This window comes from Hypomesus nipponensis, chromosome 1 (genome assembly GCF_054491055.1).
Source record: "Hypomesus nipponensis isolate SF chromosome 1, ASM5449105v1, whole genome shotgun sequence".
Classification (NCBI taxonomy): domain Eukaryota; kingdom Metazoa; phylum Chordata; class Actinopteri; order Osmeriformes; family Osmeridae; genus Hypomesus; species Hypomesus nipponensis.
The window spans coordinates 10,038,328-10,060,358 of record NC_140361.1 but is presented as its reverse complement, the minus strand read 5'-3'; the positions used below and the strand labels follow the sequence as shown (position 1 = coordinate 10,060,358).

General features: G+C 44.5%; 1 protein-coding gene and 1 long non-coding RNA gene across 5 annotated transcripts; one reads left to right on the top strand and one right to left on the bottom strand.

Annotated features, from left to right (window-relative positions):
• Positions 1-923: 923 nt before the first annotated feature.
• Positions 924-3,960, bottom strand: LOC146302485 (uncharacterized). Its single transcript, XR_014740932.1, has 3 exons — positions 3,931-3,960; positions 1,760-2,100; positions 924-1,188 (listed from the first exon to the last, which is right to left on the bottom strand). It is a non-coding gene; the product is annotated as an uncharacterized LOC146302485 (long non-coding RNA).
• Positions 3,961-4,177: 217 nt separating this feature from the next.
• On the top strand, positions 4,178-21,987 carry mbnl3 (muscleblind-like splicing regulator 3). 4 transcript variants are annotated; one of them, XM_084686804.1, is made up of 8 exons: positions 4,178-5,025; positions 9,589-9,753; positions 9,894-10,097; positions 10,234-10,473; positions 11,960-12,110; positions 13,400-13,435; positions 14,039-14,149; positions 16,091-21,987. In XM_084686804.1, exons 1-8 carry the CDS (start codon positions 4,852-4,854, stop codon positions 16,279-16,281), a joined length of 1,272 nt encoding a protein of 423 aa, XP_084542930.1. In that variant the 5' UTR covers positions 4,178-4,851; the 3' UTR covers positions 16,282-21,987. The 4 variants fall into 4 exon arrangements, with proteins under 4 accessions (XP_084542930.1, XP_084542778.1, XP_084543009.1 ...); XM_084686652.1 differs by lacking the exon at positions 13,400-13,435 and adding an exon at positions 15,425-15,519 and having other exon boundaries at positions 16,091-16,271; XM_084686883.1 differs by lacking the exon at positions 13,400-13,435 and having other exon boundaries at positions 16,139-21,987.
• The last annotated feature ends 44 nt before the right edge of the window (positions 21,988-22,031 follow it).

Genomic DNA, 22,031 nt, shown 5'->3' with positions numbered 1-22,031 from the left:
TTTTTTGTTTTGTTTTTTACTTCACAATGGCAACATTTACCTTTTATCTTTCATGCAGACAGTTAAATATGCTCTGTAATGGTGGCATTCCTGCTGGCCATACCTGCCTACCTCAGCTCTCTGGTGTGAAGGTTACACTGTCATGGAGTGCCGCTCTATCTTTGATGAGGGACGCAATGCGCTGAAGGCTGGAGCCCAAGGCAGAAGCCGGCATGCAAGCAGCCTCTCTTCTCCCAACCCCAGCTCCCACCTCCACCTTGACCTCTACCTGCTCCGATCCTGGAGCCCCCCACCCCCTCACTGCAGACATGGGGAGGGAATGCAGCAGCAGCAGCATGCTGCCCTATTTACTCTACTATGCTCTCCTCACCACTGGGCCAGTCAGTGCTCATGTGTCATAGAGAATCTGTCTATAGGCTAGGCTAGGAGGTGGTGTCATCAATCGTTTTCCGCTTCTCCAACTATTGATGTTCTTATTTATTGACCTATTGATTTGTTTCATGGAACTTTTGCAGGTTCAAAGGTCACCTATCTTACAGCAGCTACTTGTGTACGTGTGTGTTGGTTTTGCTCTGGAGTTGAGACTGATGCAAAGTGTTTGTCAGGTTAATGTTTATACAAAAAATTAACGCTGCGGCCAAAAACTTGAGATATCAGGTATCAGGAATAGCCTTTTTATAGCTCTTTTCTTTTTTACCCTGAAAGATTACTGTTCCATGTGTAACCTTACAGAACCAGGCTCACTTTCATGTTTATTTCATTAAATCCCAAAATTATGTTTCATAAAAAATATACAATTATATTTTTCTTAAGAACACTGTCACAGCAACTGTAAGTGTGTGTGTGTGTGTGTGTGGGTGTGTGGAGATTGTATGCGGAACAGCCTTGCTGACCTTCACTCCCCCATTTTCTCCTTCTCGCTCTCTCTCTCTCTCTCTCTCTGCTATCTAGATATTTACAAACATACAGCATTAGTTACAGACCCTTCTCTCACTTCTCTCTCATCTCATCTTCTGTTTGATCTGTTTGTCTCTTCTCCTTTCCTTCTTCTCTTGACCCCTCCTTCCTCTGACCTCTCCTACGCTCCATTCCTCACCTTAGTGTCCTTCCTCTGCAGCATCGTGAACACAGAGCCACTCCTATGCTCATGTACAGTCTTTACAGCACTTCCATACCATAGTGTTGCGCCTGAAAATATATGCAGATGGTTATTGCTTGGATATATTGCTTATGAACGTCTGTTCAATTATTCAAACACTAGCCCCATGGTGTGCTAAGAGAATGATCAGACGTGCTAGCCTAGCAGGCATGTGCCGTTTATTTGAGGTCAGTCTACTTTCCGTAGATCTGCCAGTACTTCTATTTGCACATCTTCACCTTATCTGAGAGTGTCATATTATTACAGATAAACCTATCACACGTAACAAAGAGTTGACATGTATGCATTTGGGACATGAATGGGCCAGTGTGGCTTTTAAATGTTTTGACTGTCTAACATCTGTTACTGCCTGCACTGGCTAGTTGAATCAATGTTTGATATTGGTTACAACGTCTAATGTTGGTTACTGCTGTTCTACTAATGTTGGTTTCCGAGAGAATGGGATGAATACTTATAGGTGTGATGACAGGGTTTCTCTATTTTTAATCGTCATGGCTGTCATACACCAGCTAAAGTGCTTCAGAAACAAAATTGAAGTATATCATATAAAGAAGTTCCATAGGTGCTCAATACGTATGCCAAAAACGGGAGGGTAATTACAATGAAGAGGAGGCTTCGTTAATGAATGTGTCGGCTCCTGAAAGGTCACATGGTTCTCTCTGTTAAGAAGACGGGACTGGGGCGTCATGCAGGAAGCAGTATGGATCCTGAGCGCCGTCATGGATCAGGGGGAAAGCCTGTGTCGGCCGCGTTAACTCCCCACCAGTGTTCGTGGGACTGGGTTGGAGGGGGAGACCCGGGGCAGCGGGGGTGCAGTGGGGGTGCTCCTGTGAGGTGGAGAGGGGTTTGATGATGATGGTGGCAGCAGCAGCTCTGAAGAGTGCTGAGCGGGGCTCGGAGGTGTGGGTTAGCGGGGGCTAGTGGCGCTGACCTGGGTCTGCCTGCAGGAACACAGTGTGGCCCCCTGAGGAAACTCTTCATCGATCTGTAGGTAGGATGAGGGGAAGAATAGGGAGAGGAGGAGGAGGAAGAGGAGGGAGGGACCTGTCTTGCTTAAGCAAGCAATCCTACACTCTCATCTCTCATCCCTTTTTTTATGCAAGTGTGTGCCTTTGTTCTTGAGTCTGAAGGTGGGTGTATTAATTCAATTCCCCACCTCTCCCCACCCCCACATCTCTCTCTCTCTGTCTCCCTTACTCCACCGCAGTACTCTCCTTCTGGCTGGCTGTCTGCGGACTCTCTCTCACGCACATCATCACACTCACACCCCCCACAGCTCCTCCCGTCTGTGTCTGTCGCTATGAGACACAGGGATAGATAGAATCTTCTCCCATCCCGTCTATACCTCATTTCTTTTCTTCTCCCTCTTTCCCTCTCTGTCTTTCTCTCTCAGTCCCTCTCTCGCTCTCCTCTCTCTCGCTTCACTTTTGCCTATTCACTCAATGAATGAATATACATTGAGGACCTCATGTTTTCTCTCCCTCGGGCTCTCTTTCAGACCTGTACCCCTTTTTCATGTGATATGTGATATGGCTATACTAAAACGTATCATCAGTTGCTGTCTTTCACGTCATCATTGACTGTTAACGGCCACTACCGTATTCTAGTCCTGTACGCACCCGACCACACCACACCTAGCTGTGGACAGTACAGTAAAACTCTTATCTTGCTCATCTATCTACCCGCACTGCAGAGGCTTGCTGTTTGAACAAGACACAGGTGTGTACACACTTCCGAGATAGAGAGAGAGAGAGTTAGAAGTCAGACCATTTTATTCTCTTGTTTGAATCTGGGCATGAGGCTCAGCCATGACAGACTGTGCGGGAGGAAAGAGATGGGAGGGAGGGAACAAGGACGGGTGGTGGAGGGAGGGAGGAAAGGAAGGAAGGGCTCTGTGTGGAAGCCGCTCCCTCATTGGTTTGAAAACGCACCCTGCCTCGCTGCAAAGCGCTTCCTGATTGGCTGTGGGCCTGCACTGTGCACAGCAGCTGCAGCTGTGGAGAAATGCCCCCTCTCTATCCTTTTTCCTTGTCACTCCTTTTTTTTCTTTGCCTCGTATTCAAAACTGTCTGCAAGAGACTGCTGGTGATCGCCAGTGCCAGCTTGTGCCAGTTCAAGGACACTGTATTTCAGCATACATACACAGCATGATTCATGTCAAGTTTGTCAATTGGCTTTGCCAGGTGACGTCTCTTTCCCCTTCCCCCTTTTTCTCTCCCTCCCTCTTTCTCTCTGTCCCTCCCTCTCTTTCTCTCCGTACCTCCCTTACTCTCTCTCTCTCTCTTAATCAAGACATAGCTTGCCCTTTCCTGTGCATTGCTGCCTCCCTTCTGTCCGCTGCGCTACTCTACCTCTGTTTTTCTCTCCCTTTCCATTCTCTCTCTGTCTGACTTCTGTCTCACTTTTTTGCTTCATGCTCCACCAACCTCTCCCCTCCTTTTTTTACTGAGTTTACTTGTTGACAAAGTAGGATTGATACTAACGATTCTACTTCCAGAATTTTCCTGACGTTGCTTTTTTAACATTGGATGTTTATCTTCCGGTTTTTCTTCAGCCAGCTACTTGCCAACGGCTTTTTGATAATCTGTCTTTTTTTATGTTCGCCCCACAGACAGGTTATTACGGCAAGGGCAGACACACCACGAGGACAGGGAAGAGGAGGATGACGGAAGGATAAACGACAAGAGGAGAGGACCAGGAAGGAACGCGGAGAGGGAGGGATGAGAAAGAGACTGAAATAAGAGGAGGAAGCGGAACTCCAAAGTGCCTACTGTGAGTGGCTGGCTGCAGGTCCAGTGCTTGGCTGCGTAAGTGTTCGGCTGCTGCTGCTGCTGCTGCTGTGTTGCTGTCGCTGTCCGCCTGGCGCTGCGTGGGAGCCCTCCTCCGAGCCGTCCAGGGTAGGTGAGAGAGGAGCGCTGTGTGTGTTTGGCCTTGAACGAGGATATATTTCACCCTGACAGCCAGAGAGTCATCCGTCCTCCTGCTGATCTGCAACCCCCTCCTCCCCCCTCCCCCCCACCCGCCACCTCGGCTCATCAATACAAGGACACTGGCCGATAAGGCTGTGTGCTCTTTCTATCTTTCCGTTTCCCTAACGACCTGAATCGGCCGTACTTATCGCTCCAGTCCCGAGTGCATCGCGAAACTCACCGTGCGGACGTGAGTATGACTGTGAGAGACTGTGGATATCTGAGGTGATTTGGGTGTGTAAAGACAAAGTCGAATATAGGGAGTGGCCTGAGGGGAGAAAGATATCGAAACTGACGGTGACAGACTCATCAGGACACTGAGGGTACAAGAAGACGTCATCTGAATGCCTCCTTGTAGGACAACGCCTGTCCAAACTACATTTCCCAGAATGCCACACTGAGGAACCCTCTCTTGTGATGAGACAGAGCTGGCCTCTGCTCACTGCCTAGGCCTGTTATCTCAACCTGAAACCCATAGATCTCTCACCTGGACTGGCCCTGGAAGAATCAAGACGAGTCCTACTCATCTAAAAACCCAAAAGGACCTGCTTTTGATTTGTGCCCGAGATAACTTTTGATTTTTACTCTCTTGCCAAGGAGTTTTTGTGTGTACATTTGAGTGTTCCATCACTTGCCCTTGTGTACACAGTCTTGTTTTTTCTTCACTTTGCTCCTCGCACCACACGTCTGCCCTCTGTGTGTGCCTGTGTGTGAGAGGCCGTGATGGCGGTCAGTATGGCCATGGGGCGGGACACTAAATGGTTGACCCTGGAAGTGTGTCGGGAGTTCCAGAGAGGCACCTGCTCGCGGTCGGATGCCGAGTGCAAGTTTGCCCACCCTTCCCGCAGCTGCCACGTGGAGAATGGCCGAGTCATCGCCTGCTTCGACTCACTCAAGGTAACGACCTCGCAGGCAACACACGCACACACACACACTCATTGATTGAACGGGTCAAACAAATACAATCACACACACACACAAATACGCATGCAACCTGCCTGAGTGGGCAGAGGCTTTCAAGGTTTTGGAAGTATTCCGGACCTAGCGACATCTCGACATACTGCCCCTCCCGGGCCTGCGTTTCATCCTCCTGTCCTCTAAAGCCATTTTGCTGACTAGCTGTCCCTGTGCTGCTGATGTGGCCCCGTCACTCAGACCCAGACAGTGCAGCTGCTTCCTGTCCCGTCCCCCCCCCATACATCTCACCTCCACATCAAGTCAGACTGTCACTGTGCAGAGGGTGACTCAGATACACCATCCAATGCAGTAGTGATGATGTTGCTGTATGTCAGAGTAGCTGGAACTGTGTTGACATTTGAGTCGTGTTCGAGCTGTATGTGTATGGGCCTGTGTGTGTCTACGTGTGTGTGTGTGTGTGTGTGTGTGTATAAATGTGTGTGACTGTGTTTGTTTCTGACCAGTGTCCCTGCAGTGAAAAAGAGAAGCCCAGACAAGGCACTCTCTGTCTGAGTGCAGCTGCTGTCTCCCCGTTTATTGAGTTAGAATTTATTATTCAGCCATTTTTCTGTGTTATGTCCTCCAGAGCAAAGCAGAGGGGGAGATGTCGAAAGAGAGAACAAGAGAGGAAGAGAGAGAGAGGGGCCTAGCAACAGCGCAGGAGTGCCCACCCATTGGATAGTTTGGTTTGATCTTTGTGAGTGGCACTGCTGTTTTTAGCACAGAGCAACAGCCTGGCTGTGTGTGGGTTATATTGACGTGTGGTAGATGGGAGCTGCTCTGTGTTGGAGGTACTCTTGTGTTGAAGGCCCTGTTGGGCTGTCAGGGGACTCAGGGTCACACAGTGCTGGCGCTTTGAAAAAATTACAAACAACTGAAGGTCATCACGGCTCGCTTTTTATCAGGAGCCAGCCGTGCTTTCTCACACACACACACACACACACACACACACACACACACACACACACACACACACACACACACACTCTGTCCATCTCCTTCTATGTTTATCCTCTATGTCACATTGATGAATAGTTCATCACAACTGTCACGTATACAGGTTGACTAAGAAGAAGGAAGCAAGTTTGGTTCCTGTAGCAGCTCATTCCACCTTTCCTATGCTCCCATACTCCCATACTCTCATCCTCCCCTTCTTGCTAATTTATGGATTTATCTCCTAATGGCCACTTCACTGTCCCCACATATCTGGCACATCTTGTGCAATGCTGTTCCTTCTGCTGCTCTTCCAGCCATCCTGTCCCTCTGTCTGTCTCTATGTCTGTCTCTCTGCCTCCCTGTCTAACTCACCTAATCAGTCTGTCTGCCCTTCTGTCTCTCTCTCTGTCTGCCCTGGTCGATCTGTCTGTCTTCCTGTCTTCCTGTCTGTCTGTCTGGTGACCTGCTGGGGGAAGGGCGGCAGGAAAGCATGGAGGTCCTTTACCTTATTAACCGGAGTGCTGGCGTTGTTTAAAAGGATGATAGGTGCAGCCACATTTGCCCCCAGACCCACTTTGTTCATAAACTCTGGACGACGTTCAACAGAATACTGCTCTTGCAGAGAGAGAGAGAGGGCTCTTTTGGATGATGTAATTGTCTAGCATGCAGAGGATCTTGTACAGCAGGGCAGGGTGAGATTCTGCACCGAACACAAAGAAACCATGCAGGGAATGCTTGTCTGTCTAGAGGAGGTAGTTATTATTAGTCAGATGACCGTGTGCAGTATTTGTCATAAATGCAAAGCATGCTGCTTTTATAATGCAAATCAGTTTGCTATTCCACCTTGTATTGGTGAATCCAAATCTGTCTCTCCCTCTCCATCTTTGTCTTTCTCTCTCTTGTACTCTCTCAACCTCTCTCCTGTCTTGTAGTTTAAACCTCTCTCTCTTCTCTCTGCATGGACAGCATAGAGACTACTGTACTAGAAGGGACTTCCTCTCTGTTGCTTAGCGTGTTGCCATGGTTACAAGGAGGAGATTCCTGACCCAATAGATTCTACTTGACATGACTTTTCATTTGCCTCTCCCTCTCTCTTTTGTTTTTCACTCCCCCCCCCCCACGGTTTTCTGTTCATGTCCTGTTCTCAATGCGGAGAATAGTAATGTGTAGCACACCCCGTTGGAGTATGATCGTCTGCCAAGCTATGTACAGCAGACTATGTACCAGAGACATCATTAGGTGTGTTATTCTTAGTGTCCTTAGAGTGTTCCACTGCTCTCCAGTATTGAGGTTGGTTTACCAAGCTGGCTCACGAGACCTGTCTTCTAATTACTCACACATCCCTTAACACACAGGCTGCTGATGCAAACCCCACTCCTCCCCTCCTCCATCTCTCTGGTGTCTGGCACCCTCTGTTTGTGTGAGGCTCCCGCATGCTTGCCTGCCTACACGCTGGACTGCGCCCTGGCTGTTCAATAATAATGCTAATCATGAATGTTATTAACAACACGCTTTTGACTGTGGTATGTGTGAGGCAGTGTGGGGGTTCTGCTGTGGGAGACACTGCAGCTGTCCACCTCTCTGCCTCCACCTTGGCTGCCATCCTGCTGCTGCTGACTGGCTGCTCAGCACTTCTGCAGCGAGGCGTCCTCCCTGTGTCCTCATCACAGCGCGACGCAATCCATCACCATTACCCTCGCCGTCTCCGTTCAGTGACATCACTGGCGCTAGAGTGTCTCCTCTGGCAGCGGGACCAGGATAGAACCTTCTGGCTCAGCCTTTCAGATCCTTTCACTCTATGTGACTAGTTTCAGACGCACATAAAGCCACACACGTGCATACTGTACATATACGCATGCAAACGCACAGAGGCCTGGTTCAGGGGGGTTGTGGGGCTTGGTGGGGCTCTTTAAGGGGGTTAACAGCTCCTCTGCAGAGGGACAGCTGCTAGGAGCCCAGGGGTTTAATGGGGACTGCAGTTCTCTTCCTCTGTGAGAGTCTCTGCTTTCACCTGCAGTGTTCCTGCACCACGTCTTCTACCTCACACCCACACACACACCCACACACACACACTACCAAATAGAACCTGACAGCCAGGCAGGGCAGAGGACACTGCCTTAGAGGGCATTTTGAAGAATGCAATTAGTCGAATGAAAAAAGTTTGATTTAAGTTGGTTTAAAACTGCCAACAATTTGAATGAAAATATTTAAGAGGGACTTGGGGAATTATGTCCCTGGCAGAGCTCTGGGGCAGAGGCTTCTGGTGACGAGCCAAACCCTGCTAGCTGAAGTACACCACATACCAGAGCAAAGGGGAGCTTTTATGGACAATAGACCCTAATGCATTTTGTGAATAAAAAAATATATATTTGAATGCCATTTCCATGAAAAGTGAGAGCTCATAAGGACATTATGTCAGGACATGTCAGGTGTGTGCTAAGGTTATGCATATGTTTTTGCATATAAATTATATATACAGTGGATTTTGTTTAGGGAAGTGTGACACAGCCAGTCTCTGTCTGTCTGTCTGTCTGTCTCTCTCTCTCTCTCTCTCTCTCTCTCTCTCTCTCTCTCTCTCTCTCTCTCTCTCTCTCTCTCTCTCTCTCTCTCTTTCCAGGTCTAATAAGGTCACTCAGTAGGTTAGCAAGCAGGTCTCACTGGTCTCTCTCCCCCCTCCGAATTCCGACTGTTACACATTATGTCACCAGCCATGTGCCTCAATCTGTCACATGCCCAGATATGTTTGTTTTCTCTGCTCTGTGGAAAGCTGCTTACTTGCTAGACTGATAACTGACTGGAGAGGTTGATACAGGCTGTGGTCTGAGAGAGATTGGAGCATGTGTTTTCTGAACCCTGGGTTTATCCTGTGTCAGCAGGGTCTCTGAGCCGGTACTGTGCTCGTGTGCTAAACCTGGCACAAGCCATATCTCTGTGTCTGCGCAATTTTTCGTAGACTCATTGTGCTTAACTAGGGTTATCTTTCAGTCAAAGGTTTTTTTCCATCCTTGAACTATCTAGGAACATTTTTATAATGATTGTAACAAGAATGGGGTAATTCAATCTGTGTCACTATGGCAATGAACAAGAACTTTAAATTATGCACCAATTAAAAGTATTCTCAGAGCTGCTAGACATTCCCAATGTGTCATATTTAGATAAATAATTATCTGATATTAGATTCTGAGTTTTCATAAAACACCATATATGCCTCCCATTAGAGTATTTAATTGTATTTTTGTAGCAGTTTTTATTTTGTTCTCCATTTCTGATGGTACTATCCTGTATTTGTCTCTGTTCGTTCATCGTCGATTCCTCATTTTGGAGATGGGGGTGATGGGGCCGCTTGTCCTATAGTCTTTCTGGCTGCCTGTCAAGGAAACCCCTGCTTGATTTATCTCTCTAATCCCATTACTCATCTCCCTGTCGCACTGGTTCATCTCTCCTGGATCTAATAACTAAGAGCCACTGCAATTTATCACTCTGCCTGCCCTACAGTAAAACTGAACCCCACCCTTCTCTCTCTTTTTTCTCTACAACCTTCTTTTCTCTCCTCCCTCCGTTCTGCAGGGCCGCTGCACGCGTGACAACTGTAAATATCTGCACCCCCCTCCACACCTCAAGACGCAGCTGGAGATCAACGGCAGGAACAACCTGATCCAGCAGAAGACAGCAGCCGCCATGTTGGCCCAACAGATGCAGTTCATGCTGCCAGGGGCCCAGCTGCAGCCAATAGTGAGGAGCTTCCACTAACACTAACTTAGCCACGGTGGTTTCTGCCAGTATATTGTGAACAGTGGGTTTTGAACAAGAACATTGGCTCCCAAAGTGATCTCTCTCGCTCTTTCTCTCCGTCTCCCTCCCTTCCTCCTCAGACCACGTTCCCGGTGAGTCCGTCCCTGGCTACCAGTCCCAGCATGGCATTCAGCCCCTATCTGAGCCACATGGGTCCAGGCATGGGCCTGATGCCTGAGCTGCTGCCCAGCGGGCCCCTGCTGGTCCCAGGGAGCCCCACCGGCCTGGCCAACATGGGCAACGGCAGCTCTGCACACAAACACATGCGTACAGACAAGCTGGAGGTGTGTGATGTTATGTCGACCCATTATACCACTGTGTGTGTGGTGTGTCTGGATGTCTGTGTGGTGTGTCTGGATTACATTAAAACAACCCCCCCCCCCTCCTCCTCCTCCTCCTCCTCCTCTCTGGGGCCTCCAGGTGTGTCGTGAGTTCCAGCGGGGTAACTGCACGCGGGGCGAGAGTGACTGCCGCTACGCCCATCCCCAGGAGGCGGCCATGGTAGACGGCAGTGAGAACTCGGTCATCGTCTGCATGGACTACATCAAGGGCCGCTGCAGCCGCGACAAGTGCAAGTACTTCCACCCCCCTGCTCACCTGCAGGCCAGGATCAAGGCTGCCCAGCACCAAGCCAGCCAGAACGCCGCCACTGGCACCATGGTGAGACCAGCACACCCACCACCTCAGCATTATCATCCTGGCTTCCACACCATAGCCTCAGCCACCACAGCCTCAGAACCATAGCCTCAGACCTCAGCCTCTCCAGAGCAGCCTCACAACACAGTAGTGTGGGATGGCACGTATTGCGTTATCGAAGCGTGTTCAAAAGGCTGTTCAAATGAAAGCTTAATAAAGTAAATGAACTTGAAATACTGTACGACGTTTTGGTGTTTGGCACGTGTAGCATTTACCACCACCAATCTCATAACAGCACATCTGACTTTATGCTGTTTTGTCGTATTGGAAATTTTTGTAAAGGTTAATAAGGAAATCAATTCTCACATAATCCTTCTGTTAACGCTAATAAATCCTATGATTTCTGTATTCTGTCGTTTTAACGATTTAATAATTGGAATTGATTCGTCATAAAAAGCCTGTCAAACTGAATTGACCCAATTGAGATTTCATAGAAGGTTCTGTGGTTTATCTTCCTTTTAAGTTTAGTACTGGAGTCTAGTGTTCTTTTGTGTGCTCTTGATATGAAATGGGCAATGTGTGTTCCTGGGTGGTTGCATGAGCCACTGTAAATAGACTGTCTGCATTGCAGATGCAAAGTAAGAGAGTATGAAGACAGGTTCAGAGATTCATTAAATGGATGGTTATAGCCAATATAAGTGTTCTAGTGCAGTACTTCCAGTTCTAGTGTAAGTTTTTATTTTGTCTGCTCCTGACATATTTTTACAAGCTTGCTTTTCATTGCATGGTTTCATCATGTTGGCTGTGCCAAACACCCTCTCATGAAGCTACTTTTTGTTATTTACTTTCTTACACTCTGCTGCTTAACATTTTCACCATCATGCGTTGTTCCTGACTATGACCTCACCCCTATCTCCACTGCCTTGCTGTCTGTCGTTTGCTTAATCCTCATTGGTTGGCTGTTGTCATGTGCTCACTGCCCGCCTTACCCCACCCCAGCCTGTTAGTGTTCCTCTGAAGCGAAACCTGCAGCCGCTCTATGACGTGGTATTTTGACATTTCACCTTTTTTTCCTATCTTTTTATCCTCCTTTCGTAAATGCAAATGCCCTTCAGATTTTCCTTCATTCAATAGATGGTGCAACATGGTTTTCGGTAGAAAATGGAACCTTGGCAGATCCATTTTGCTATTGGTTGGGCCAGTGGGATTGGCCTGCCTCTCGGTAGCTGGTTTAAGATGCTGCAGCAACCTCTACTGGCGGAGAAAAGAACCAGACAAAGCTGTTCAAAGTTGTTGTCCCTGAGTGTCTCAGTCCACTGGCACTGCATCAACTAGACTAGACGATGATGGAGTTATGTGTTGTGGGGTGGTTCTGTATTGTAATGTTATTATATGAAGCTGCTTCATCGAACCAGTAATTCTACCACTATTGTAATAATTGTAACACTAACTTTGTTTCTTTTTGTTTCTGTTCTCTTTCTCTGTATGTTTCTCTCCCTCCCATCTCCAGGCCCTGCCCCCTGGGGCCATGCAACCGCTACCAAAGAGGCCCTCTCTGGAGAAGAGCAACGGAGCGGCGGCTGTCTTCAACCCCAGCATGTTCCACTACCAGCAGGCCCTGGCTAACATGCAGCTGCAGCAGCAAGCCTTCATCCCCACTGGTGAGTCCACATGAAGAATTCAAGAACAACATTTTTGACATTGTAGTTGATTTTAGCATCTCACTGGGGAAATTTACATTTGGCATTGGTTTATGTCCAACCATGCACGACAGGGTCGGCCCAAACCTTTATGGGGAATTGATTTGGGGGCCCCTCTGAATTGCTTTTTATGTCAAATAAAAATAAATTACATTAAACTGTAATTTCATGTGCTCTAGGGGGCCCTAAGCAGCCGCTTAGTTGGCTTATGCCTTGGGCCGGCCATGATGCACTATCCCATAGTGTAGGCCTCGGAATCAGGCACACAGACTCCTAATGTTACTTACTATCATGTCAACACTGGTGTCTATGGGGTTAAGTTATGGGCAGTTTACATAGGTAACCAGCTCCAACATGAGACATGAATGTACATTAAAACTGGTTTATTAAATGGCCGATGTTAAATGGCTAGCATTATTTTGTTTCTCTAGAACTTGCACATGCTGTTTGATGATTGTCTGTTAGTAGGAGGTTGATAGAGTAGGTCGATGGAACAGATGTTGTATTAGAAGGTGGGTAGCAACCGGGGGGAGAGAAAGGGCAGTCTTTGATGAGGATGTTCAACGTTACCCCTGTGACCTGTCAGCAGTGTGAATGTGCTGTGTGGAATGTGGGGCAGATGACTATTCTCATCTCCCTCCTGCTCTTACTCTCTTTTTCTTTCTCTCTCTCTCTCTTTCTTCTTTTCTTTCTTCTTTCTATCTGTGCTCTGTGCATTTGCTCCCCTCTCGACTGACCCCTTCCTGTTGCACACAAACACTCACATGCCACCTCTCCAGGTGCTACCAAGTTGCGAGCACCTTCACGCTTGTGCTGCTGTAGTATAGAGAGAATGTACACATCCCAGTGTGACCCACGCTTCCATCTCCCCCAGCTCCTCCTCCACCAGGTGCACACACTCCTCGAGTGACTAGTAATACTGCACACACACGACAGCAACTAGCTTATCAGAGGCAGACCATCAGCGCTCTCAGTGTGTATCTGCATCCCGTGTGCTCCACCGCTCTTCCTCCCTTGTTGTGTGTGTGCGCGTGCGCGCGCGTGTGTGTATGTGCACCCCCTCAGGCCTCCATAGTGTCTCTGCTGTGTGTTGTACCTGTGACAGCCTCGACATGGGTCACCTTGTTCCTGTCGCTTGCACTAACCTGAATGTTGTTTTTGTCTTGTCGATCCCACAATCCCACCTCCTTCCTCCCCTCACCCTCCTTCTTTCCCCCTTACCGCCCCCTCACTTCTGCATGCTGTGGCAGGCTCAGTCCTGTGCATGGCACCCTCGGGAGGCATGGGTAGGTCTGCTCCTTCACTCACTGCTGCTGGGGGGCATGGGGTAGCTGGCAGTGCTAGGGCCGCTCTGAGGAGCGGACTGCAGGGAAGGGGAAGGGATGAAGGCAACAACAGGACAGACATATATGTTATCACCGTTTGAGGATTGCGATGCTGTAGGTCTGTCATGTGTGGGCTAGGAACTGTAGAAGATGTGAATGGTAGCTGACTGTAGAACTGAGTCCATCATAATGGTCAGCCTTGAGATGCTTTGGAGTTTTTTTGTCTGCCTGTCACCCTGTCTCTGTCTGTCCGTACGCCTCAGAACACCTGCTTGTCATCTTCACTGCTCTTACTGACATTCTTTTTAAACTCATTACCAATTCTGTGGCTATTTGTTTGTGTTCATATTTGCAAGTCCATGTGTATGTGTGTGTGTGTGTGTGTGTGTGTGTGTGTGTGAGGATGCTTGTTCATGTGGGCACAGCAGATAAGAGTAGGTGCGCCTATGTGCGAGTGTAAGAGAGACGTTTCAGCATAGCTTTGAGCGTGGGGCCAGTGCTGGGTCATGTTGGTCTTGCTGTAAGCCACCCCCCCCACCCCCCTCCCTCTCCTGTCTCCTATAGGGCTAATGAAACCCCCGGCCCCGCTGGCAGCGGAGGGCCGCTGGGAGAGGCGGGACTGGAGTAGCTGCAGGCACCCCCACAGCCGCCTCATGTCAGTGCCTGGATATGCTGGTGAGGGGAACGCTCAGCCCCCTCTCTGGCCCCCTGGCCATGTACTATTATCCTCCCCCTTTCCGGCCCCCATAACACACCTTTCTAGCCTCTGCTAGTTTCTAACAGTGTGTAGATGGTCGGATTCACAAATCCTCTTTTCTGCCAGTCTACAGCACAACAAAGACTAATCTGGACCTCACATTGAATTTAGGCCATTTTTATCTGATATAACCCCTCTGGATGTACTGTATATATTTGCACACATCCACATATTAATTTCCATTGATATTCATATTCCCAGCCAGAAAGGGATATCAAAGTAGAAAAGTCTAAAGAATGTACAGTATGTGCCTTGTTGTTTTGGAGAAAAGGTGTGGCTGTGTGTGAGTGCTTTAGCCATCAGCTGTTTATGCATTTCCTACCCTGTGTTTGTGTTTTGTCATCCATAGCTCAAACCCATATGATGATAATATGATGCTAATTCAAGATTTGTTAAGGGCAGCAATTCTTCAATCAGTCTCGAGATAGAAAACCGTAAACACGACCACTGTTTTTTATAACCCATGATGCAGGGTAGTTTGGAAGTGAGCTCTTGAATGCTGACCTTTCTCTGTCATTTAAACAATTCATAAAATCATATATTTTGTCTACTTGGGGAGTGGGTGAGACTTGAAAGAGATTTATATCAAATATCTCACCAAAGATAATGAGCTACTGTAGTATCGCATCAGGATTTCCAAACTGTTATATCCAATATTTAATCAAAATTAAGTATTATATTTTTGGAATTGTGTGATTAAAAATGACAAATGAGTGTCATATTATAGTCAGTTTCCCTATGTGAGTGTGTGAGTCTGCATTTTACAGAACTAGCTTTTGCTTCCTTTTTCTCTTACTCATTTGCTCCCCCCTCCCCACACATGCCTCCTTCCATTGGAATACAACTATCAGATGCCTTAGTCTGATTTGATTGTATGACTATAGAATAATGCCATATTTTGTCAACACTCAGTTGTGTATACACATTTCTTCATATTTCTTAGAACATGGTGTTTCTCTCAATAGAAATAGTAACTTGGTTTTCTTTTTCTCTTATTTCATTTGCATGTGTCTTGATTCTTGTTGAAACCCCTCACCCCGGCGGCAATGTCACATGACTTGTTGCCTCGATATTTACTCCTCCACATTTCGCCATGGTAACCATAACATCCCCTCCTCCTCCTATTCCTCCTCCTTCCCCTCCCCACCCATCCCCTCGTTCTCTGTCTCTCGTCTGACTCGCCTGAATAAAAGTTCCCATGATGCACGGTGCCACCACCTCCACTGTTTCGTCGGCCTCGACCCCAGTCACCAATGTTCCTTTCGCAGAATCCGCCGCCTCCAATCAGGTTTGCCCCTTCATTTTGGGTTTTCTCTTTTGTTTTAACCTTAGGTTTTTAGACCTCTGTCCACACAGAGACATACCCATAGTCCTTTTACTGTAAAGTCCACCCAGCTGTATCTCCATACATACTGTATGTGTTCACACATTTCACTCCTTTGTGTCACTTTTTAATGTAACAAAAGTGAGCAAGTGAAAAACAGCATCCAAGAACAGCTTTAACTTTATAAACAGGTGACAGATAAGTTCTGGATCATATCAAACGTTCCTGATGCACTTAGGATCTAGTGTCATCTTGTCTGTCTGTCTCTGTCTTCACTGTTGGGATCTGTGTAGACTCTATATTTGCAGTGTGGCACTAGAGAGCACCTCACAATACTCTATTAGTGAATTTCAATTTCTCACTCAATGCCCAAGATCCAACCACTGCCCTCACTCTCTTCTCTTATGTATACTGTGTATAACTTGTAATGAGAAATACTGTATTACTTTTATTCAAAATCTTGATGCTTTTGAACTGTCTGTCTTATACCAAAGTGATTAACTTTTCCTCATCACTTGTTTTCTATCCTTCTCAGTGGAAGGGTTTCATGTTTCCTCTTCCTGCTCCGCCCTCTCTCTTCCAGTAGACCCTTCGGAGGTTCTGAGTGCCGACCCAATGGATCTTCAGTGCATCCCCATGGAAACCCACTTCTGTCCTCTCCCCAAACTGCTGGTTGCAGCTCCTGTGGCGCTGAACCCAGTAAGCCTCTCTCGAAACCCCAGTTAAATGACCCCTAAACATAGTCACCGCCCCCACCCCCCCTCCCCCTATCAGTCAGTTCCTCTTTGCCAACTGACCCTATCCAAGAACACCACAGCCAATTATCTGAATGCATCTAACATGTGCCTAACCTACAGTGCACCCCAAGTGAGAGGTAGTGGTAACCTCATTTAGGAGGTATTCACGAAATCAATTTGTCAACAATGTTGATAAATACACAGGCAATACTTAAGCTTGGACCCATTACTGTTGATAGAAACCAGCCATCCTGATGCACACTAACTTTGAAGGAGCAGGCTGACTGAGGATATACAGCTCCTAATTCCTTACAGCCATACACGCTCACACCTTTAACACACACACACAACAGTAGAATCAGCAACCCCTCACAGAGACCATGCTGTGGATGTGAATGAGGCTTGAGGTCTAATGATCCTAAATATTTGACTTTTTTGGAAAGCAATTTTCCTGATTTTGGATGCACCTGCAGTGGGGTTTTAGAATTCTATGACATTTTAACTTTTTCCTTTTTTTTTTATTAATTTAAATAATTGTAGTGGGTCATATCATGTTTACGTTTTAAATGTAATGACAGTTGAAATGTGTTGTGTTATATATATGAACTCATTTGCATTTTGATTGTTTATTTGTCTGTGCCTTTAATTTATCCCTAAACTGAAGGGGAGTTGTTTTAAAAGCATTAACAATTTAAAGTGATTAAAACTAATTAAAAGACTCAGTTAGCCTAAGATAAAATGATAAAATATAAAAATTCTGAATAATATACTCTCCAGATGGGGTTTCTCTGAACACATAAAAAAGGCTATATCCCAAATACCAATGAATTTAGTTAAAATGTTTTACCCTTAAAACATTCATGTATGTTACAGATGACCATTGGATATTTTTAAACCTCACTAAGATATATTGTTTATCATGTAACCTCTAAAAGATTCCCGTCCCCTGAAAGACACCAGTGTTGCTTTGATTATTACAGAAAATGAGGCAGTGTTTTGGGGGTTATAGCTCTCAGTTGGTGTTGTTACACCCAAGACAGTAATGTTTGAGAGGTAACATTGAAAATATATTGTCAAATCAAATCAGTAGCCTGACACAAGGGATTGTGATATTTTTATTGTGATCGTGAGTGTGGGACTAAATTAAGAGAGACTCTTTCAAGAATGTGGTTCTTGACTCCTTGGTTCTAGAACAAGCTGCCTTATACAGCAGAGGTGAGGTACCTTATGTATTGTTTGTATTAATCTAACAAAGGATTAACTAGATTAGAGGGCTCAGATGGTTGGAGCTACAGCTGCATTAGTGGGTTAGTGCTATGACTTGATTTGCAATCCAGACTCTGTTAGCTCCCATTGTGCAATGTAAAGGAAAGACAATCTAAAGGAGCTCACTGTCCACCAGGTATGATTGACTGCTTATCTTGGTCTACGTGCCACACATGCTCTCTGCGCACTGCTGGACTGTCACCGGAAATCTCCTCATGACATGATATTCAAACCAAAAATTTATTGTGAAGATTAAGAATATTAGGCTTCTCATTTGTTCTTTCTGGAACTTTTCTTTACTGAGTGGCAGATGGTGGAACTACAGTGTTGTTTGCTGGTTTGAGTTTAACATCCTGCCTTTGTGCCAAGGTTTCTTTCACAAAGGTCTGTCTGTGCCAATCAGGTGGAGTGGGGTGTGTACACAGAGAGCAACCCTCCTTAACTAAATGCTGTCAGATTGATACCTGAAGGAATTGTCCCCACTCATTTAAGATGTTACTTCTCCAACTGATGTCAATGAGTTTGTGCTAAAGAATTAATGTCTGATGTAATCCCTTGCATTCTTCAGTCAAGAAGAAAGTGGTACATTCATTTGTATCTGTTTTACGGCTTTGCAGGGAGTACGTTTAGAGAGCTCAAAAAATGTCTGTGTTTAAAGATGTATTTGATTCTTGTCACTGATTGTGTCCTTACTTTCAAGTCGGCAGACTCTAAATGCCAGAACTACAGTGGTCAGGTGGTCTTGTACAGAGTTTAGTCAAGGAAAGACTTCATTGTAAAAGCGCGAGACACAATAACAACGTTTTGATGGACTAGATGATGGTTTGCTGTTTGAAATCATCTGTTTGCAGTAAAGAGAAAATATGGTCAATAATGTAATTGACATTACATCAAGATGAGTTTGAATGTTCCCTCTCACTTGTCTCAAGTCTCCTTTACCCAACCACAGTCCATACACTGTAATGACAGACAAATCCTTAAGAACAGGTGCGTTAATTAGCACTTTTATCTTCTATGTTGTGTCTCTGTAGTTTCTTCTTTGAAACAGCTGTGCTGTCTCATCTTTGATGATGTAAAAATTGTCACACTGAGTAGTCTATATAGATGTTTTGATGACTAGACACAGAGTCGCCTATTGAGGTAGTTTTGACATATTAAAATGTAAAAACATTTTCCTCGTTGGAAACATTATCAGACAGCCGTTCATGTTTTAGTCATGTCATTGTGTGGTGAATGTATCTAATAATGCAAAAATTCCGAACATGTCCATTTAAAAGACCGGCATGTTTAAATGTGTTGATTTACTACATAGGCTATTTCGAAAAGGTCAAATGAAAACCACATTAAGACAATATACTGTGTTAAAAAATGTTAAGTATGTGTATTGTTATATAGATTTATATTTAATGTTTGTGGGTGTGAAGACTACTTTCAGAAACAACTTTGGGCAAATGTGGTCCTTGCATTTTATAGCCATTCTTTGAAGCATTTAAATGCTTTTTTCAAGGCAGAAATGATCCTTTCTGAATCAATGAAATTGATTATTAGAATGTCCAGGCAAATTAATTTGTCTAAATCTTATAGCTTTGAAGTACTTGATTTGCCCAGCCAAGATGAAAATATCTCTCTCTCTCTTCTATCTCTCTCCCTTCTGTCTTTCTGTCACATCATTATGCCTTCTCCAACTGCTACCCAGCTGGAAATAACAAAATACTTGATGAAAAAGTTGTGCCTCTCTTGGGGGCTTTAGCAAAAGTGTTTCAGTACACTGACATTTTTAAGAAAGTGTGTATTCCTTGTACAAGAAAATAGTTAGCTAGAGTAATTGTAGTGTAAATGGTACAAATATATTGTTATTTTTCCTTGTACTGTTATGTTCCAAAGTTTCTCTCTCTCAATGGTAATTCATAGAATCTTCATCACAAACAATTTCTCAATTGTTGTAACAAAGGTGTGACTACTATCCACAGACAGAACTATTAGTGATAATTTAACAAATTTTGTTTCATAAAAAAAAACATAGCATGACTATAAAATAATCTTCATTTATACATAATTCATAGTTTCTGTAGATTGCCATTTAAGGAAAACAATAAAATACCATATATGAAAATATATACATTTGTATCTATACAATGATAGATTCATTGTTACTTAATAGTACGTTGTTGTTGCAATGGCAACAAAATGACAACATGGCTACCTTTGTATATCTTAATTGTGAATTTTTTCACATATGAATTGAAATAATGTACTACACTAACTTATTCAGAAAGGGAATGTCTAGTTAGATTGTCTTGGATTGCGAAATTATTATTTTAAGAAAAAAAGTTAAATCCTTAATGTCCAAAGGTCCTCTGGGGAGATCAGGTGTTTGTTTTGTTTATCTTTTGGGGTCTTAAAAGTTTTTGTTTTATTTTGGGTTTTTTTAAGTAAGAATGCATCTAAGATCTTTAAAGCGACCACCAACAGTATGTCTATCTAGGTGGAAAAGAGACTTCTGGACTTGATACAAGATTTAAATGACTCGGCTTAAAGACGTCATTGTATACTTCGTGTTTGGTCTTATCACCATGTTATATTCAATTTAAAAAGGCACTCAAAATGACATTTGCCTATGCAGAGATATCTGTTTTCAGTATTGAAAAATTAATCTCATATTCCTGGGATAGACTCTTTCACCAGAAAGAGCTGATCTAACAGATGTCTTGGATTGGTCCTTAAGTATAGTCTCTTTGCCCCCTCTGGCCTGTCCAGCTGTGCTGGGAAATGTCGATGCTCGCTTGAGCTTAGTTTGTTCAACCAGTGTACGAATGTGTGATATTCACCTTGTTTGCACTTATGTACATAACGAAGTCAAAATATTCCAAATTTATTTTGAATAAATATAGAGAAAAGAACTGATAAAAATAAAATACCTGTATTGTTAAAAATAACAACAATTATAATTTTAATACAGTGTAAAAAGATAGTTGTTTTTGAGGGATTTGTCTTTTTTGTTTTCTTTGCTAGTGCCCTACTCTTCTCAAAGCATGACATTGCCCGCTGTAAAAGACAAACAGTAAACAATATGCGTCAAAAGAAGCTTCATGTTTTGCTATACCTTATAGAGGCACAGTTTGGAAGTCCAACTATATTTGAACCTGACAGTCAGATGTGTAATGGGTATATTCATGGGTTGAATTGATATGAAGATCAAATAATAAGATCATCTTTTCTACATTGATGTTGTGGTGTCAAAATTTACGTTTTATCCCAGAAATAATCTATGGTCAGCCTACACATCATAAATACTGACATACATATATTTAGTATTACATCAAAATTCACCCTTATGGAGAGCAAATATATTGTGTCAGTGTTCCCCCTGCAGGCTGTCCGGGAAATGGTATGTGTCCAAAACACAATCAGATGTCAGGATCAGATTATAGTGGGGAATGGGTGTGTGAGTAGTACAAAAAAAATGTTTGTAAGTTCATTCGTATTACGTTTGTAAAAGGGTTATTCTTTGCTTAGCCATCAGAAACCAAAACAACAATAAATCTGAATTCTCCACAGGATTTTAGTCCAAATTAAAAAAATAACTTTTCTTTAAAATCACACAGTTGCTATACAAACATCCCCAACTAAAGCCTCTCTGTTTGTGCAAACTTTTGATGTACATTTGATGCTCTTCAATTGCTTTGGAAGCCAATGATTTTGTTGCCATGGCACTTGTCATTAGGGTGGTGGAGGGACTTGAGTCTCAGCAGGCCATTGGATAAGATCAGTCCAAGGCCTTATGATTGTAACGAGAACAGAGCTGCAATAGACTTAAAGTCAGGACTCCCAGCTAGTACTAACTGAACATGGTTATAATTTTTTCTACTACCCTTCTCATAAATTGCCACTGTGCTTCAGTCATATGAAAGCTAATTATTTTGTGTCAAGGAACTGTTATGAAAGGTTTTGTTTTGTATATTTCCAGTTGCAGAACTTGATAAGTATATGACGGATGTTACAACAACCTGTACCCATACCAATTCCAGTGTCAATATAATATATCCCTTTAACGTGGAGGGTGATGTTTGCTGCCTGGGTGTCAGGCATTGTTTCTGCTTGACAAAATAACAACACCATGGTGAAAATAAAGCACCTAAGGTAAGAAGCTGGGGTCTGTGCATGCAAATGAATGTTCAGGATATTTAAAAGCCATATGACAAGAGCTCCTCTCTCCTCCACTCTAAGACAAACTTGAAATTGACAGCTTTGATTCTTGGTATTAAATGCTTCTCTAATTCACTTTCTATTTAGCTGTTTGTGCTTGTATGTGCTAGCGAACTGTGCTAAATGCCAATTTATTTCGCTATGTATAAATATATAGATGCACACTGTAATGTATGACTTCTGTTATTTTTGTTTTATCTTTAATAAAGCACTTAATGGTGAACATCTCTTCCTTGATTTTCAATTGTTCAATACTGTTATCAAATA

Excerpts from the sequence above, each read along its gene's own strand:
- mbnl3 (XM_084686804.1), top strand. The coding sequence starts at position 4,852 with ATGGCGGTCAGTATGGCCATGGGGCGGGACACTAAATGGTTGACCCTG. Across the intron at positions 5,026-9,588 it reads CCTGCTTCGACTCACTCAAG|GGCCGCTGCACGCGTGACAA; the intron begins GTAACGACCTCG and ends TCCGTTCTGCAG. Across the intron at positions 10,474-11,959 it reads ACGCCGCCACTGGCACCATG|GCCCTGCCCCCTGGGGCCAT; the intron begins GTGAGACCAGCA and ends TCCCATCTCCAG.